General features: G+C 37.2%; 1 protein-coding gene across 1 annotated transcript in view; it reads left to right on the top strand.

Moving 5' to 3' along the window:
- The window catches only part of ZNF804B (zinc finger protein 804B), a 103,888-nt gene that overhangs the window by 67,499 nt on the left and 16,593 nt on the right, over nt 1–19,796 (top strand). Inside the window, exons 2-3 of the mRNA XM_010562620.1 lie at nt 5,928–6,098; nt 6,652–6,795. Of these exons, the coding sequence (XP_010560922.1) occupies nt 5,928–6,098; nt 6,652–6,795 (315 nt within the window). The remainder of the gene's footprint in view (nt 1–5,927; nt 6,099–6,651; nt 6,796–19,796) is intronic.

Genomic DNA, 19,796 nt, shown 5'->3' with positions numbered 1-19,796 from the left:
TGCTTAAGTTCCATCAGTTTCTGAAAATGAGGGGGAAAATGTTGAATCATATCGAGATGTTTAAAAAATGCCCTCTATATTCACAGCAAAGATTTTTAGTGGTTATATGCTCCATTTATAAAGTGTTTAGAAAATCTCAAAGTACAAGTCCCTTATAAAGTTACCAGAAGCAGCAATGTGTCTTAGAATACAAAAGATTTGCTGAAGATCAGAATCGCTCTGCTGCTGTTTTTCTTTGAATTCATATGTTCTATAAGGCTGATTCCAATCAGCACTGATGATTTTTGATAGTAAATAAGTTAGAAATAAGTTTATGACTCCTTAAAGTTACAGCTCTCTACCGTCTGTCCTATTAGTTCCAGCAGGTTTGTACTCTGAAAGGCATGTAGGACCTGCTAAAAGCATTGCACTTCTCAGGTCTCAGCATTCTAGTAGCAAATGGAAGTGCATATAATTGAAAATGCTGCAGTAATTGCCTGAGTGTGAAAAATATGAAGATGTATTTATTTGCAGAAGTTAGGAGCTGCCCTAAGTCAGTTGAGAATGACAGTATTTACTGCTTTTGAAGAAGAAAAAATTCCTTTGCGATAGATAACTCTGTAACTCCTCACTGTAGATCCCACATTGGCAGAAACTATGCAAAGAGTTTTCAAGGTGGAGAATGGCAGAACATGTGTGAGGTAAATGAAAATGTTCTGTATTGCTCGCTATTGCAGCTGAACAAAATGACTTGCTTTTTATTCTATCTCCACAGCTAAACTTCCCTAGGAAATTCTTTAGGTAAGACAGCATAGTCTTCTCCAGGGAAAAAAAAAAGAGTATTCAGGGAAAAGTTCATTAATTCAACCATCCTGACGTTCAGTTGCCTATCCTAATATCAGGACATTTGCGTGGTTCTTAAGTTTCACACTGCACACAAGTACTGTGATTACTTCCTGCATTCTATCACCTACCTACTGAGTTTTAGAGATCTTTGAAAATCTATTTTGCTGTAGCTGCAGAGGAAAAGATATAAGGTCATAAAAATTACAAGCAGTTATCCCAAGAATTGGTGAATGAGGAAGAAGTGGTGAATGAGCACTCAAAATGAAATTACTACAATTGCTGTCTCTACCCACCCATGTGCAAATCCTGACCACCCAGAGATGTTCTGTACCAGCCCAGGCAGATCTACAGATTTCCTTCAAAAAAAAGTTACTTACAAGTGCTCACATGAATGATCCAATGAAAATATGAATTATAGATTGAAATCTAGTTTGCCTAATTTAAGCATGTAACTCTCTTTTAAACCTCTTATTCCTACTGTTCTGCTCAAGGATCTCCCAGGTACAGCTACATCTTTCTCAAATTGTGGGGACCAAAACTGCCTCAAAGGCTTCATCTGCACTTTGGTCTGCCCCAACAAGCAGGCTTAGTCTCTCAGGCCCAGCAATGTAGAAAAAACTGCCAGCCACCCTGCATCCCAGGGCATACTTGGCCTAAGACTCCTCAGGTCTGTGTGGCACCCTTAGGTATAGTTGTTATATTTATTTTTACTTCAGTCTGCCTGAAAAAGTCTGTGGGCTATGTTAAAACACTGCCTGGGTAGTTCTTTCGTGGCATGATGCTGCATGGGTTTTTATGGCATGCAAATGTTGCTTGCCTTGGGGAAGGCCATGAGATTGGGATGCCTGGAGGAATGCAGTTTGATGGTTGTTGGAAAACTACACAGGGCATGGAGAGCTTGATGAAGTCTCACCTTTGGTGCCTGTAGAGTGTGATCCCTGAACTGAATGTTATTCAAATGAAAGCCTGAGAATGAACTACCACATGTGGAGAGGGGATGATGGAGGGCCAGGTTCCAGGAGCCAAGTTATTTGCTGGTGTAGAAGTACCCAATAGTATTTTACAGCTGACATTTCACCAATACTGAATCAAGTGGAATCATTACCCTCAGCATCTTACATATAACACTACTATTAACATGTCAGAATGTGATTTGCCTTGACTTTCATTGTTGACTTTCATTTAATTTCTGTTCCACTCTAACATCCTGGACATTTTCCCTTGCATTTGTGTTTACTCAGCTATTTACAATCTAGTATTGGTGAATGTGATTTCCCTCTCCAAAGTGCAGCACTTGACACACATCTTACTGAATTTTATCTTGCTGATTTCAGACCATATCTCAAGATTATTACAGTAATTTTGAATCCTGATCCTGGTCCCTAAAGCATTTGTATGCCCTGTACTGTTAATTAGTATCATTCATAGATTTCACACATAATCAGAGTTCATTTTGTCATCTGAGTCACTAATGAAAATGTGCTTAAAATTCTTACATGTTGAATATAATTCTGTAGCTTATTCATGTCCTTATATTTGTCCTACTTCTCCTTTAACCTCTAGTCTGAGAATCCCCAAGAGGCACCTCAGCAGTTGCGTCAGTATTTAATACTTGTACTCGTATCTAAACTGGTTCACAGAATTGTATTTAAGTTATCAAACTCTGACAACTCTGATTGCTTATGTTCCCAAAGAGGGAGCAGTCTGTCACTTCCTGAGCTCTGCCTTAATGTGAGTTAGCTGTTCTGTCACTAATTTTGCATTCCAATTTAGAAATAGGTGACCAAAACTGGGCTAATGATGTTATATTTTTCTTATGTTCTATTTACAAGCACTATGCATTTATTCCACTATATTTGTAGAAATCCATGGGTCTATAGAAAACTGCCTCTGAATGTTTTACTCTATCAAGTGACCTACTTTTCACCTTAGTCCATTTGAACATAGGAGGTATATTTACTATCAGTTACTGAGGCAGGCAATGTGGTATTGTTTTGTCTAGATCAGCATACTTTAATGCACATGCAGTCTATTAAATATCTCTTACAGACTCTGGATTTAATAAATGATTTCTAATTGACTAGGTGTCAGTGGCAACATTCTAGAAAACTCAGTTACATGGGATTTTTCATTGATTTTCCCTATATCAGAAAATGAAATGTCAGATACCATTAATTGCATTTTCACAATAAAAAACACACTGCAAAAGTAGCTGCTAGGTGAAAGCACTTCCCGCCTAATGCACAATAGAAGTATTCTTTTTAAATTAATCCAATATATAAACATTTATTACAGTTATGTGCCTCTGTGGGCCAAATTGATGTGAAAGTAATTACAATCTATAATATGGAACCATTTTGCAGGCTTCTAGGAAAAAAAATACGTTCAGGTGTATTCTGCACTCATTTATCCTTACACAGTATACTATTTGCATCCAGCAACATAGAAGGTGGTTAACCCGTGGTTTCTAGGACTTCTTACCTACAATGACTGCATCATCTCTGACATCAGCTTGCACTTACTGTTGTCCATGGTTCAAAGACAGAACTGCTAACTAATGTTATAAGTATACATGTTAACCCAGTAGTAAGTAGTGTATGATCCGAAATAAAGTTTATGAGACTGTGACACACGTATTCATTACCATCAGTGGTCCCCAGTTCAAATACATTGGTGCATCTTTCCTGCTTTCTTGTGTCTGCATTGGAGTAGTCAGGTATTCTTGATCACATATGTTTTCTACAGATGTAATTCTACAGATTTTCTTTCACGTGATCATATTTATTATGCCAGGATTGACCACCGGTCTCTAGTCCTAGGGAAATTATATTAGCAGTCTGGATGTGAAAATTCATTTGACTACGCACAATTTAGTGTAGTGCTAGAAGTTCTTATGCCTTTGTAGAGAAAGAAAAATCCATGACCTTTCTAAAGTATGTGATGCAGCATTCAATTTCCCTGCTTCTGATCGATAAGCAAGCAGGAAATTATATCTTTTGCCATGGTAGACAAGCATAATTAAGCAATAAGGCAATGGAGGTAGTTGTGATTATCTCAGGATGCACCTGGGAGCTGCCTTGTTGCTATTTTAAAACATCTTTATGCTAAGGGAACTGTATTAATTTCTGCTGAGAAAGATAAAGTTGGCAGTTTGGAATGCTCACGAGCAGCAGTTTCGGTTGTGCTTCACAGAGAGTAATGTAGTGTGTTCACCCCAAACAATTAGGCTTCTCCTTCAGCAGAAGCAAAGATGGAGCAGGCTGTGAACATTTAATTGACAGTTCAGACCTGGGGGAAAAAAAAAAAAGGAACCCCAAAAAACAATTACGCTTTGGCTGGCTTCCAGTGAGTGCAAAACTTACATTTTTACCAGTTTAAAATAAAAATATTTTGCCCCCAACACTTGACTTCCGGGAAACACATCTCTGCATAATTAATGCTATTGCATCCACATTCTAATTTATGCTTTTTAATTATACCAAAGGCTCAGTGAATAATTAATGCTAGCAAAACAATGGGTCTGAAATGTAAACTGAAAAGTATCACTTTTTAATGGGCTTTGTAGATCTAAATAACTAATGAAAGCTATTTAAGTGTTTGATTGCAAGTGTATTTCCCCCCGATACAATCAAGTATTAACCACCATTATTGAACAGGGTCTCAAGTGGAGAAATGTTAGCTCAGGCTACCTGTTTTCACAATTGGCCAATCCAAGTATACCACTGTACAGTAACCCACCTGAGCCATATGCAAGCAGGAAAGAGATTTATTTGGATTTTGCCCTGTGGGAGGGACTGACATGTCATTGCTATCATCTGTAAGATGTAAAATCAAAATTCCAGGCACAAAATTCCTCTTTGACCTCCTGTCTTCAAGCAGGTCGGTTCATGCAAGTTCCATGGGGAGATTTAGAATTGAATGTAAAGAAATACAATATAGAATTCATTATCCCTGAGTTCAGCAATTTAAGAATTAAGGATGTAGGCCAGGTTAGTAATTTAGAGCCTTGCAGTGGTCAACAGAGAGAGATAGCACCTCTGGAGAGTTTCATCTCATACTAAAATAGGTTTTTGAAATAGAAGGGATTAATCACCATTTGGCTGTGGCTATCATTTTTCTATTTCTTCCAGAGGAAGCTTAGATTACTGCCTTAGACTGTACAGCTAACTTCTAGACAGTCTAGTTTAGGGAAAGTTAATTTCACTAGCAACGGCAGCCTCTAAACTACTGTGTGAGAAAGACCTATTGTCACCAACCTGATGGCATAAAGACCAGGGCAGAGCACAAGGACTCACAGTGCAGAGCTGTCCGAAGCTCAGCGTGTCACACTGACAACCAGCACCCCTGCTGCTTGGCCAAGTCTCAGGTTCAAAATACGTGACACTCATTAAGAAAGTCCCTCCACCTCTGAAAGGCTCAGAACATGCATATGTGTTGATCTGGTGTGCCCAAAGGCTTGCCTCCACCCTGGCATGGTTCCTGGAGCAATGCTGGGCAGCGTGATGTGCTGGGAGCAGGGTGTCCCAGATGTGCAGTGTGTCCCGGGTTTGGGGTATTCTGAGTTTGTCACGCAAAGGGTGGTGAAAGCCTGTAGACAGCAGACGGCCCTGACTCCATAGCATAGAAAGCCTGGTGTCAGAAAGTACCCATTTCTTTAGGTGAGTAAAATGTTAGAGCAAATGATGAATTACTGCAATCCCTGGCAATATATTACGTACACTCAAGTAATATCAGCTTGTCAATACCAATATGAAATGAATTGCCTTTACGAACTTTTTTGTTCATGTTTTCCATATCACAAGTTTGCTCTTTAAACTCTAAGGTAAAATTAAGAAAGTGTAGTAATAATAACAGTATAATGAAGATCTTGTAAAAGAAATAAGGTTCACAAAGCCTTCTGCCAATTTTGAATATCAGGCCCCTTGTTTAAGTACATTATTTGGAGCTCAGTAACTTTTGGCTCCTATGTTTTAAGTTTTCTCTTTTACCTAATATTATACATTGAAATCAAAGTACTTGACTCTCCAGAGCACCCATCTGAGTCATTAGGGAGACACTGAGGGGGACTACGTAGGAACTAATTGTGTTTCCCCTGTTTTCAGCTGTGTTTGCTGGAGCCTGGACATGAGCTAGTTGAGCTAGTGCTCTTGTCGGTGGTTGTGGTCTGTGTTGGGTCGGTGACAGTTACATTCAGTTTGGGTGGTCTGGATGGTGTGTCCCTTCATACAGATATGGGGAAAGGACAGGGTGGCATGGAAAAGGCTCCTGCTGAGGTGGCTGTGCTCCAGGGAAATCTCAGCCAGCCATAGCCAGCTGCTGCCGGGCCCTGCTGAATATTTCATAGAAGGTAGAAAGCAGAAGACAGAAGATAATCTGCCTTAGTATCAGACTAAAACTAGTTTCTTTCTTCTGAGCAATAATACCTGAAAGAGTAGACACATATTGGTGCAAACTGGGACAGCGCTGTAACAGTTAACAGACTAACCTGCGTACATCCGCCTGGTGACTTACGTCTTCTTCATTGCTCAGCTTTCTTCCCCAGAGCTAGGCAGTGTCCTGCCGGTATCGTTTTACACCCCCATTCCTCTCTACTGTTCTCACTACAGTACCTACAAAAAGTAGTAGAGAATAATTATGCAAGAAATACAACTATTTTATTAAACCCAACTTAAGACCAAAACCTCCTTACTTGGATACTAGGATGGAGCCCGGTGATCTAGCAGTCCTAGTCAGTCCAGTGTTTTTAATGTGGATGACAAAAATAGCTGCTGAAGCATGAGGTCACAATCTGTAGCAAAGTGTCTTCCTTTGCTTCTGCCTTTGCAGGACTATGCTGAGAAGGAGAAAGCTGCAGCCAAGGCTCTGGAGGATGTGAAGGCTAACTTCTACTGTGAACTATGTGACAAGCAGTACCACAAACACCAGGAATTTGACAACCACATCAATTCTTACGACCATGCTCACAAGCAGGTAAACCTGACAAATGTCCATGCATATTACAGCAGTCCATCTTCCTTCTTCATTGATTGTGGGAGGTTTCTAAATTCACTCAAGTAGAAGACAATTTAACATTTGATGCTTTTTACTTTAACGTGCTATTTTTTCATTAAAATAAAATGTAAAATACTCATTGTTTTAATCTTCACCACAATTTATTTTAAGCCCCTTCGACTGAAAGATCACTGTCTATAGTTTTAGGTAGGTGCTCAGTACCAATATTCACACTGACTTTGTTGTATTTAAATGTGGAATTGCTTATAAACTAGAGGGAGGGGGAGGGATCACTTCCTCAAATATCCAGGTTCCTCTTTTGGATGCAGAAGGCATATGACCATGCTGTTTCAAGCTGGTCATGCTGATTCAAGGACAGAAAAGCAGTTTATTTTTTTAAAAAATGCATATGTTTCTGAAGTTGAAATCTATGTCTCATAATGTTTCTCAGGGTGGTTCTGCCTTGCAAGCAGAACGTAACATAAAATAACAGCTACTTTTGAACAACAAGATACTGGATTCTTCGGAAAAGATAATAGATGCTAATTGTTTGTCATTGCTTTTGTATCAGCTTTATCAGATCTATATGTGGTAGGTGTATCTTACACACCTATTATCCTTCTATGTCTGCTTCCTGCATTCTAGTTTTCCTCCAATTTTAGAAAAATCCATATTTCAGTTGGCATTACAGAAAGAAAGTGCAATTAATTCACATAAACACTCCAGAATTACAAGAAATTGTTTGCAAAGTTCAGGAATGAGCATTTCTGAACCTCTGATGAACAGATCGTAACTGATAATCTAAGATGTAAGAAGTTAGAACACATAGCAGGATTCCACAGATGTACATTTTTCTCCTGTTTTCTACTAGCGCTTACATGCATTACACAGTTCAAGTTCTTGTGTATTGTGTGTATTCAAGTTGCCACGGTATTAGTGTCTTCTGGGTGATCACACTTCTGGGTGCACAGGGGTCAGCATCTACCTTGCAAATATATGAATCATTTAGAAGCTGCTGGTATTTCTGACAGAGGACTAGAAATAATAAATGCTGAGTAAAACAAACAGCACTAAAAGCAAAACTCCTCACTCTCACTGCAAGTAATCTTATTGTCTTTTGCAGTATTATAGAGGATGTAAATCAGCCTGGAATTTTCTGTGTGCATCTATCACAGCACTGCATTAAGAAACTGCCTAGCGTCTGAAGCCCATCATGCTGAACCATCCTGCTGAATTCAACCAACCCACAGTTAGCTATCCATGCATATTAATGGGACTGTTTTGGCTGATCACTCCCAAACCAGAGCTAGATTCATCTAATGTACTTATGTATTAAATCAAAAGCAATTCCTCACATCACCATTCCATTAATTAATCCATAAAAAATGGTTATAATAATGCAAAACAAATGCTTTTCCAGATCCTAAACATGTGACTCTAATCCCTATAAATCCCCATTTGCTGCACAAAGAATTTTTTACACCCTTCAGCTGTTTTTTTAACTCACCAGAAATGCATCTGAACTCAAATGGATCCATTTGTGCCCTTCTCTCTTCACACACACACCCTGCAAAGAGCAGCTTATGTAAAACAACACAACCTGCTTGATGCACCATCTATGACTGGGTTGTTGAGCAGGGGAGGTTTTGGCAGCTTTCTGTTATAAAAGGGAATGTTTAAACAATAAAACTCTTCTTAATTTTTAGGTAAATTTAGTGCTTTAAAAGCTGCCAGACATAGTACTGGGAGCTGAGTCTGCATGGAAATGCATGACACATACAGAATATCAACTGGCAGTGCAGGCTCACCCCATCCTGCCCTTTCAGATGTAGTTCAGAAGCTCAGTTAGCAGAGGATTAGCTAGCTACCCTCCTGATGTGACAGGGTAATTCAGTTTCTTCTCCTCTCTCAATTCCTGACTGCTCCGCCAAGTCTGGGAACAGCATCAGTTTGCCTCTAGGAATAGTGTGGATGCGCCCTTTTCTCTGACTTTTATAGTCAGTCACAGAAGAGCCTTTATTCTTCTTACTTTTATCAGAGTAATCTTCAAAGAAAACAAGTTAATTTATGGTTTCCTGTGGTTTTAGTTAGCTTAGTTTCAAAATGTTTGTTCTGGGAGGGATTGTAGCCACCAGAAAAGCTTCTTTCTCCTAAGGTATGTTTTCTGTTTCCCAGCAGAAATTTGAGGGTACTTTTAGTCATCCTCAAGGATATTTTCTAAGCATCATTCTTCTAATGGAGAGTAAATTAAAATGAGGGACTCTTTACATCTCAGTAACAATACAGTGTAGTTCTCCCATGTGATTTCCCATTTAAATTCTCCTACTTCAAAATTTGTATTAAAGTTGCAATGCTGTTTAGAGGAGATATAAAGGCAGAAAAAAGGATATTGCACTGAGTACTTCTGTTTCTCTTCCAGAGAAAACAGATTTCTTTCAAAGAACTATGACTCTAATCTCCCAATATTATGGTTTTATAAAATTAATTTTATGATCCATTTTCTTATCTATGATTTCAACCAGTTGTTAAAGCAGAAGGTACTGAGTCCTGGACCTAGCAGTTGGCACACCAGCCATTCCCTTCCCTGTCCTCAGAGAACTGCAAAATGTTTTGATGACAGTCTGGCCTTGTTTGCATAACTGATCTTTCTGCTGTGTTAGGTTATTCTAAAGCAGTATACTCAGAGAGACTTTCTCTCTCTCTCTCTGCATGCCACATACATTCATACTTATTATGTAAAAATACTACATATGTATGTGTACATATACACACACATATGCATAGAAAGAAAACTTTGACAGAACATCAAAGATCTTCCCTGCCCATATTTTCATTATCTTCTAACTGTGTAATAGCCCTGGAGGGGTCTAATATGATTTATATATTTTTGAGTAATATTGCCTGAGTATTAAGCAGCTCTTATTTCTTTGGTTGTCTTGACAGCATTAGTCTTAATTAATGTTGCCAACATCTTTCCTGATGCACTACTCTATAATAATTTTTCACTGATATTACCTGTTATTGGAAATTAATTTCTTTCAATGCAAGGCTGGATAAAGTGAACTCAGAAAATCTGTTTGAGTGGAAGGCTGTGCTCCCTCCCACTCAGCTCTACCTGAGCCCTCTGTTGTTAAGCCTGATATTTAACAAGGCTGGTGTGGGAGTGCGGCTGACTTTCCTGGGAGCACCTAAACTTTCATCACCGTACAGCCCTGTGCATACATGTCTCATTGGCTTAGCACATACCAGCTAACCCACTTGAAATCAACAGCTTTTTTCCTTTGTGTTTTTCCTTTGCTATGGGATCTATGACTTTATAAATTCCTGGACAGCAGTCATGGGCAGTAGCACATTTGATAAATCTCTAGTATCTGTCATGAAGCATCAAGGTGAACGATGCTTGCTATCACTTGCTTGCTGTGTTCTCTGCAACAACAGTTAACTGCATCAGAACTGATTACCTTGGCTCTGTCGAAACTATCTGAACGTGGAAAAGGATAAGGGTCCTGGTGTGAATTCGTTCAAAAGCGATTAGTATATAGATAATCAATATAGGCTGCTGCCTGAAAATGTAATATATGTAGATGTATGTTACATGCTAAGATGAGAATAATATGGAAGTATAGAATTTTTAACAGGGTTGTTAAGTAAGTCATGCGTATCTATAAAAGGAAGCCAAACTTGAGCAGAGGTGTCTATTTGGCTAACGTTATTAAATGGAATCTTTTAATACCTCCAGGTCATGCATAGCATTCATCTGTTCAGTTAATGTTGAAGTAGTTGGAGCTTTCAATTTTTGTATAAATAATCCTTAGCAATCAGCAAGGCTTTTCGATGTCAGAAAGGAGAAAATCACAAACCTGTTCCATGTACTGCAATGTAATAATTGTGATGATAATGATAATAATAGAAATAAGCAGCAAAGAAAAACAAGACTGTATTGCCATCTTGGGGTTTCTAATGACAAAACAGGTCTTTTAGTTTTGTTGTCAAAATTTAGCCATACAGTTAAGTACATCACATTCTCTCATATGAAAAAAAATCTAAATTTTAGTGTTCTTGAAGCAGGCAGCACCATATAAGTAGTGCTGAGCAGAACCTTCAGTCTACACTAGTTCACACGCACATACCTGTATATTAGTATTTAAATCCATGCATACTAGAACTTGGGTATATTTTTTGCATGAAAGTCTGATTTAGTGTGTACAGCTGTGGGCACTTGCCTTTAAGCCTTTATGGTGCTTGTGGATTTAAACTCTAATTCAGGCACAGATTTAGCTCCTGTTAAACATCAAAGCTAGCAAATATACTTACATTTTAGCTAGTGTTGCCTGTACCACCTAGAAAATGCACAGATAAGTGAACACAGAGAAAGCTCCAGAAATGAGTGTAATGCTGAGATCCTGTTCATTCACCTTCAGGGTGTTTTTTCCAGCATCTGTATGTTTATCGGAGGAAAAGTAAGTCCCGTATTTTGGCTCTAAGGTACACCTCTCTTATTACCCAAACAATTTTCATTTGGACGAAAGGAAACTTCTTTGGCAATATCTGAGAGATTTCACCTTGGGATCCGGGAAATCAGGCAAAGACAGCAACACCAAGAAACCTCCTTCTGGACAAAGTATCATATATTTACCTGCAAGAACACACTAACCAAATAGAAAGGGCTGCCCCAGCATGAAAGTCCAGTACTATGTGTGCTTGTGTAGCCTCTGCTTTTTTACCTTGATATATAGGTGCACCCACTGTCCCTCTTGTACTCCCAGGTGGACAAGGCTAACATCCTTCCCTGCAGCCCCACTTCTGTTTCTCTGCATTAGGACGCTGGCCGTTAAGAAGGGCCTGCTTTTTTTAGGGCCAGGTTTTGCACATGAGGTCTGCACTTTCTGTGGCCTCCTCAGAAAATAACCAGAATGGCAAAAGGCCTCAGCATTTCTTGCTCTCAGTTAGTGAGAGGTGCTGTCTGCAGCCATCAGCATTCTGCTCCTGTAACCTCACGAAAACCACCTTGGTTTGATGCTTGTTAAGAAATACATGCATACTTTTAATAAAATTTTCACATTTGTCACACCCCTAGTAGGAAAGCCGGATGCAGAATTGTATTAAAAGAAAAGGAGTCAAGCAAGAGAAACAGTAGTATGATGTTAGATTCACTCAAACAGCTGGTTTATAAGTGGACTTGAAGTGATAAAGGAATTTTGTATGTGGAGTAGTTATTGACCTCCTATTTTTAGGTACCAATAGATTGCTTTCCTCAAAAGCAACAGTCACATACAGAAATTGTTATGTGTATGCAATTTGGAGGGTGTAAATTTAGGCCCAGTCCTGAAAACAACTGTGAACTTTCTAAGATGTATGCCTATAAGCATGCCCACAAAAAGAAATTAAAATATTCTGGATAAAATGAAGGGTGTTCAGATGTTTTATGAGAGGGGTTTTAGAGATGAAGGTTATTACTCATTATTTATTTTTTCCATCTTCAGAACGTTTACCAGAAGTATCTCTGGTCAGATTGGATGATTCTGACAGATAAATCAAAACACTGAAAGTATGATTCAATATGGTCAACAGTTTCTCAGATTTTTCCACAAATTATTCTTTAATCTCAGTGAAATGCCCATTTACTTTTAGCTTTAGGCAAATGTATTACTGCTTTATTACATTAACCATTACACAGTTATTTAGAGTGATCATCTGTGCCTGTATACCCCTTATCAGGCTCTTCTGCTTCATCAGAATATTTAATTTCTCTTGAATTTGGGGGTTTTGATGCTGAGGAATTCTTAACTGTTATTTTATTCATTATTCTACAATACACATACCGATTCAATTTTCCCTGCTCCTTCCTTTTAAACTCATCTTTCTCTTCCCTTGGAAATAGTATACTCGTTACATTTCTGGCATAAGTCTTGTATACTGTCATGTGAAAACCAAAGCTAAAAGCAAAGAATTCATTTCTATAGTCTATCATATCATTTCAGTATCTTTTTGCCTTAAAGACCCACTGTTCTCTTGCTCATCCTGAAACCAGTTATTTTCTTATTGTTGTTTATGCCTATGCCATTTATTACATTCTCTAATTTCTGTTATAGCTTCACACTTTCTTAGCTTTTCATCATACATTGATTTTGCAGTGTGTGTTCTTGTTCATACTCCCCAAAATTACTTCCACTCTGACTGTAACTGTTCCCAAAGAGCAGGTTTTTGATAATTTCTTGCTGAATAGTTTTCATTTTCTCACACTGCCTTTCCCATAATTAACTTTAAAAGTTCTTCTCATTCTTTCGGAATTTATTCTTCTGAAGTAACTCCTTATAGTCATCCCTTTTGTTCCTAAATTAGTTTTGATTACACACTAGATTACCCCCTGGTTTCTACTGGATTGTTAGATACAGAACTGGATGTGATGCTTATAATTAAGGGTTCCAAACACTTTGCATTTTAAGACCCAGGTTTCTATTGCTCTCAGAGATTGGGCTGAAATTTTCTTTCTGGATAACAAGCTTTAGTAAACTACAATAAAATAGATAGTATTTGCAAAGTCAAGGATAAGGAAGTTGTAAGGTACGAGAATCAATACTGTTTGGACAACTTAATCTGATATTTTTATGTATGTGCTCTTTAATAAAATCTTTAATCTCAGGTTGCATGTCGTTTTCCCTAAGGAAAACTCCCTGACTCAGTATTGAAGATGGACCATACTTGAGGAATGAATCCACCTTGTGCAGGGGATAAAGCTGTTGGCTAGAAAGGAACTGATGATGTGAAATGAGGGGGAAACAGGAGAAGTGGGGTTAGGAAGTAATTATGGCAATAGGTGTAACAGAGACAGAAATTGCAAGAACAGAAAGGCATGGAAGTATCACTCTGAAATTATAAGACAGTGAAAGGTGTGTACAAGAAAGGGAGAAAAAGGAGTTACAAGAGGAAGGACCTGGAGAAATGATCCACAAACAAGGGAAAATACCAGGATAAAGCACAGGAGGAGCCTGTCAGTATTCAGCCACTTAGAGCCACCAAAGTCCAAGCCATTCCACTTAGCACTGAGGAACTGAGTGAATCAACCAGATAGATAGGCTATATGAAAACCACATTTCACAACTCTAATTTTGTTAACATGAATACCACAGATATTATATTGGTACAAAATACTGTACTGAAAATAATACAAAGGACTTACACAACATAAAAAATGGCTGGGGTCTGAAAAAAAGCAAAGAATGAAATGTATAATGCTGTTGCTCATGTAAAATTCCATCTTTTACCACTGATAGATAAGACCAAAATTTTCTTGGCCTGAATGCTTCTTTGTGTTATTTAGAAATAGAGAAATCCTGCCTTTCTAAAAGCATGTTTGCATCACAGCTGCTGTGCTTCAAAGTATCTGCAATCCAGCATCTTTGAAATGCTGAAGTAGCAGTGCAGTTAAACAGACAATCTGTGTCACATCACAGAAACTAATGTAAATAAAGGTAACATAAAGCAATATGGGATGACATCAGCATTTAAGGAAAGGAGTAGTGTACAGCATATGAGCAAAAGCAGAATATAAACAATATGATAATTCTGTGGCATCACTGTACTAAGAATATTTATTTTGCCAGTTTGAAATTATCTTAAAGTGAATGCTTAGTTTATAATATCATGCAATATTTTCTTAAATGTTATGAGGGGAGGCTTGTATTTATAGCTATGCTACACAGAGATGCTTCAATTGCACGCTACAGCAAGTGCATGTACCAGAGTAGCTCCAGAGCAGCAGAAACAACATTATCAAATACCACTGAGCACACTCCAGTGATTGGGCGCGACTCGAGGCAACAGATTCCAAAGAAATGTCACCAGAAACAATCCTTTATTTTAAACTTACCAGTCTGTGCAGATCAGTGGGCCTTATTAAGAACTGCTGAACCTGCTGCCCTGCCAATGCTTTGCTGCTTTCTTATTACTCAGTGATAAAGTAAATAAATTGGCAGGATTCATCCTTCTTAGATTGCACGTTGCTTAGAATAATGAGATTCCTGTCATCATTAGCCCTCAAAAAAACTTCTTGCAAATAATGCAGAGCCGCTTTTAAATTTAATGTCTTGATAAGCTAAACTTTTAAATGCTAGATGCTATGGAATTACATTTGGTGTTCTTTAGAATGAATGCTAATTAACATGTAAATTAGCAATTTAACCCTCTTTAAATTGGAAAAAAACCCATGGGACACCTGATTTCATAGTTGTTAATGATGGTCCAATGACTGTAAGATATTTCTTAAGCATTTCATTATATAAGGTATTACAGAAGTGTATTATCAGATTTGGGCATTTAAGACATAGCAATAACCAGAATATCAGTTAGAGGAAGTGCTCTTCATTAATGCCTGTGTTATTGTCCTTTCTATTCTTCTCAGAGGGTACACTTTTTAATTACTAAAGTTTCACAACTAATTTTTCAAGCAGAAGGAATAGTTGACGCAGTGTAATGTGTGGCTTATTCAAATAAGCAAGGAATCTGAAAGATTAGATTTGTAAGAAAACCATGATGCCAAACCACAGACAAATATGAAAATCTGCCCCAAAATATCAGTTTAGGGTTTAACCAGTCAGAACATGAAGAAACATTTTCTTATTTAATTATGTATAGACAAAAGCTGCAGTAAATCTGGTTGAAACTCAGCATTTCTGGTTCAAATAATTTTCCATTGTTTCAAACTTTGCTTCCATTTCAAATATGGATAAGGAAAAAATTCTCAAAAGAAAATAGTTAAAACATTCTGTTATGACTGATTTAACATGGTAATTACAATGTAAATTCAATAAATTTTGAAACAAAAGACTTCTGAAACATTCCGTTCAAATAAAAAGTGTTTTTGAGCCAGTCATACCACTTTTTCTTACTGTGTAAAAAGAATTGATTAAAATCAACATATTCCATTTTGGTTCTCAGTTCTGAAATGCTAATATATGCAGTACACAGGATATTACTCAAGAAAATGGGATAGATATGGAGAACCTAAATATTTATGTTTAAATTATTATTCCCATTTTCAGTTAACCTTTAGGGCAGTCAGGCTGGAGTTGTGCCTGTATTGTTTAATGAACAAGATAAATTATATTGGATGTTGCTGTCCTTTTTTTTCAAAAGTCTGTATTCAGATGTCTTTTCCACTTTTTAAATGACAGTAGTAAGGACAGAAGCAGCAGAATATACAGCAAGTTTTCTACCTACTTCTATGTAAATTGTTACCATTCATGCAAAAATGTCTATTCACCATGAACTAATAAGGATTGGGCAAGAGTGAACACAGATGTACTTTATAGTTCATGTGCCAGCTTTGAAAGACTGACAAACATTAGGTAATGTTGCTTATAGGCCACATACATACTTTGCAAATTATTTTGTTGTTGTTGCTGTTGTTAAATCAGTAGATCTGGAATAACCGGTGTTATCTTAAGGTCAGGCTCTAAAAGTCTTTCTTCAAATAGTGAGGTGATAAGGACAAAGCACTGCCAGATGCTGTCGTTGTCTTTGATTGCTGTCTGTACACAACTACTTTAATTCATATTTGTGGAATGACTTGTAGAATAAGGTACTGTTCAGCCAGTTTAAGGGACCTGCTGTGCAGGTTACAGGACATCTGTACATATCTTACCTGGGGCAATTCTGTGCTATAGTCAGCTTTTTGGAAATACTGGGCAATTAGCTTTGCTAGCAAAATGTTTTACCCTCAAATGTTCACAGAAAAATTATGTTTCTGTCAGCTTCTGCATAACTTTTAAATAGTGCTCTCTTGCTGATATCGTTCCCTCCTCTGGAAAAATAATAACTCTTCTAATCCCATTGGCATCCACAAAGTATATCTGGTGCTATGAACATCTGTCTAGAATCTGCATCTATTATAGTTCTGTTCATTTTTGACTGTCTGCACCTTCCATGCAGTAATTAATGTGCAAGAATGTAGCTGAGCAATTGATTCCTGTGGAGCTTTAAAGTCAAGCTAATCAACTATGTTTGTGTTCGAGGAACTGCACAATGTGCCTTGTACATCTTTAAGGGGAATTCATAGCAGAAACAAATATCTAAAAGCAAACAGAAGCATACATGTGCATCACCAAGACAGCAATAAAAATGGTGAGATTAGTCATTTATTACCCTTACTTAGTAAAAAACATTAATTAACATCTTTTAACATGTCTCTAAGGGAAAAATAAAGGAGGCAACCCAGACTAATTATCATTTCACAGCTTTTGCAATTTCATAATAATTAGGCTCCACCAGGAGCCATTAAAAAGATGAGGGGTCTTTAAGCACCTTTTCAGATTAAATTGCAAGGGAATATCTAGAGAAATGTAGATAACGTTCATGTGAGTACCAAACAAATATATTATCACAGGTGATGGGACAGTAAAAACTAAATGTTTCCTGAACCAAAAAAGTTGAAAACTAAATACTTGTTTATCAGGAAATGCTATTTTTAGAGTAGAATGGCTTTGCAGGAACATGAGAAGATCAAAACCATTCTTCATTCAAAAGGTTTACATCATTTAGTTTTAATCAGGTTGAAATGGTTCATAAAGTTTAAAATACTTTGCTTCAACAGTGTTACTATGGTTCATAAAGTTTGAAATACTTTGCTTCAAAAGTGTTACTTTAAAAATATTTTAAAAAATGTCTTGTAAAGTATTTGCAGATACTTTAAAAATATTGTTACGTGCACACATATTTACTGTTCTTGAGATAATGATGAAAATTATAACTTTAAGGCATTATGTTTCATTGCTATTTACATGCATTGACATCAAGTCACCTGGAAGCACTTGAAATTTTTCATTTTTTTAATAAGTTTTCAAAATTTTACCTCTCCCAGTAAGAATAAAAAATAAAGAAATCCCAAACATCAAAATTTCCTGCAGAGCAAAAATTCTTTAAACAAGTGTGTAGGTATAGAGGAATTGACAGAACCCCTCTGGAACCCTTTAGGATACTTTATGCTTGTAGTTAGCATTTCTCTGCTTGTTTTCAGCACTTAGCGTGTTGATGGATTCTTAGCACTGCTTCCTTCAAACCAAACACTTAAATACTGATGTCTGAAAGTGCAAGTGCAGTCACATTCCATTGCTCTGTATTTACACTTTCCATTTAGGATCTGTGGGATTTGGCAAGGTAGTATATCATAACCAGCAGAAGTGATAAAACCTATTGCTTGTATTCTGAACCTGCCCTGGATCTCCAGTCTTAGATAAGGATCTGATTGTGTGAATATCAAATCATAATTAGTTCAGAAATTATTGGGTAAAGTAATATGTTTAGGGGTAAAACAATACAATTTATTAAATCACATAATTACTAATACCTGTATACAAAAATATGGCCTAAAAGGTACAATGTAATTTTTAACTTTTAAAAGGAACCCAGAATATTCAGATTAACCTCATCCTGTTCTTTATTTCAAAGCAAAATTCAGTCTTCTCATCAGCTTCTAATTACCATCTTTTCTGCGTTCTGCATCACTTTTATATCATTTGAGCCTGGGTTACACCAAACATTCAATTCATTGACAGAATTATGGCTTTCAATAGCCCATGTGATATTCTGATTTCCTTCCCATTTTGAAATTTAGCACAGCATAATGTCCCTTTGCTTGGTTAGAAACGAAAATGAAGATTCTGACCTGCAATTTGAAAATAATAATAAATTGGACCTGTACACATGCAAAATAACAAGTCATAGCCTAATAAATCTGAACATGGAGCATGTGAGAAGTGTACAATAACTGTTATAATGATTTTCTGTTATTTCTTGGAAACAAACACAATTTTTTATATAAATCCTTATTTATTTTTGCACAAGGTTTTTTGTAAAAGCTAAAGCAATAATACCTGTAAAGACAATGGAATATTTTTTCAGAAGTTAAAGTGATAATGTATGATCCAGTTGCCCTACTTCTCCTTCTGTCCAGAATAATTTGCAGTACTGTTTTAACTCACCTAGTTCAAAGACTATAGCTATCACTATATTGTATCTGTGTTGGTGCATACTTTAAGAGGATTGTTGTTCCATTTGAGTACATAAACTCACAATCTTTCTTTTTTGCAAGAAATAATTAGAATTCAGGGGTGTAGAAAAGTATAGATTACTAGAACAAGAAGCCACAGTATAAATAAAAGATCAACTTCAAATTTTAGAGGAATAAAAATTTCCTGGGAGGGAATAGCAGAGTAAAGCTTGCTTAACACATTGTTTGTGTCAACTGGCAGGAAAGAATTTGAGAAGTGACATAAAGTATTTCAGAAGCGGTGGGTGATAGATTAGCTTTATGTATTAAAAATGTCCATTTCTACATGAAAAACTAGATGGGTTTATAGTATCATTTGATGTAAGAGTGAATACAAACAGACATGGTCTGGAGCATGAGTAAGAGATGAGTGGGGGACATTAAATGTTACCTCCCATAGCTGCACAACATACAAGGGGATAAGAGAAGCAGTTTGGGATTGCTCTTGTAAAAGTGCATCATGCTCATTTCCACCCCCTTTCCAGGGACCAGTTTCTAGAACAGTATTAAAAATTGTAAATTTTGGAATCACAACTGAAGGGTGTCAAGTTGCAGCTCAGCGATCTGTTACGCACCAATGGGCTGAACTGCACATGTTGACCATGTGCTTGCTTTTAGCTCCCTCTCTTAGTAAAAGCCTCAGGCGCTGCAGGTGCTGCAGCAGTACATTCAAGGAGACCAAATACAAATAACAAATTGCAAATAAATAATATTTTAAGCACATGGCAATAAAAAGGGTGCTAGATAGGCCATAATATCTTTGCCTTTATAAACTGGAAAATTAGGACATCATTCACTCTGCACAGTTTGGTCATCTTTTTCCATGACACACTGAATTTGCCTAGGAAGTACCTTATTGCTTTTGTTGTTTCAGAGGGAAATGCTGCTGAACTGGGAAGAGAGATGGATAAGCCAAGTAGAGGAAAGAAAGAAC

This window comes from Haliaeetus leucocephalus, unplaced genomic scaffold (assembly GCF_000737465.1).
Source record: "Haliaeetus leucocephalus isolate CR32 unplaced genomic scaffold, Haliaeetus_leucocephalus-4.0 Scaffold0, whole genome shotgun sequence".
In the NCBI taxonomy this organism is placed as follows: Eukaryota; Metazoa; Chordata; class Aves; order Accipitriformes; family Accipitridae; genus Haliaeetus; species Haliaeetus leucocephalus.
The sequence above is the reverse complement of the archived record's forward strand: the minus strand, read 5'-3'. Positions and strand labels throughout refer to the sequence as shown.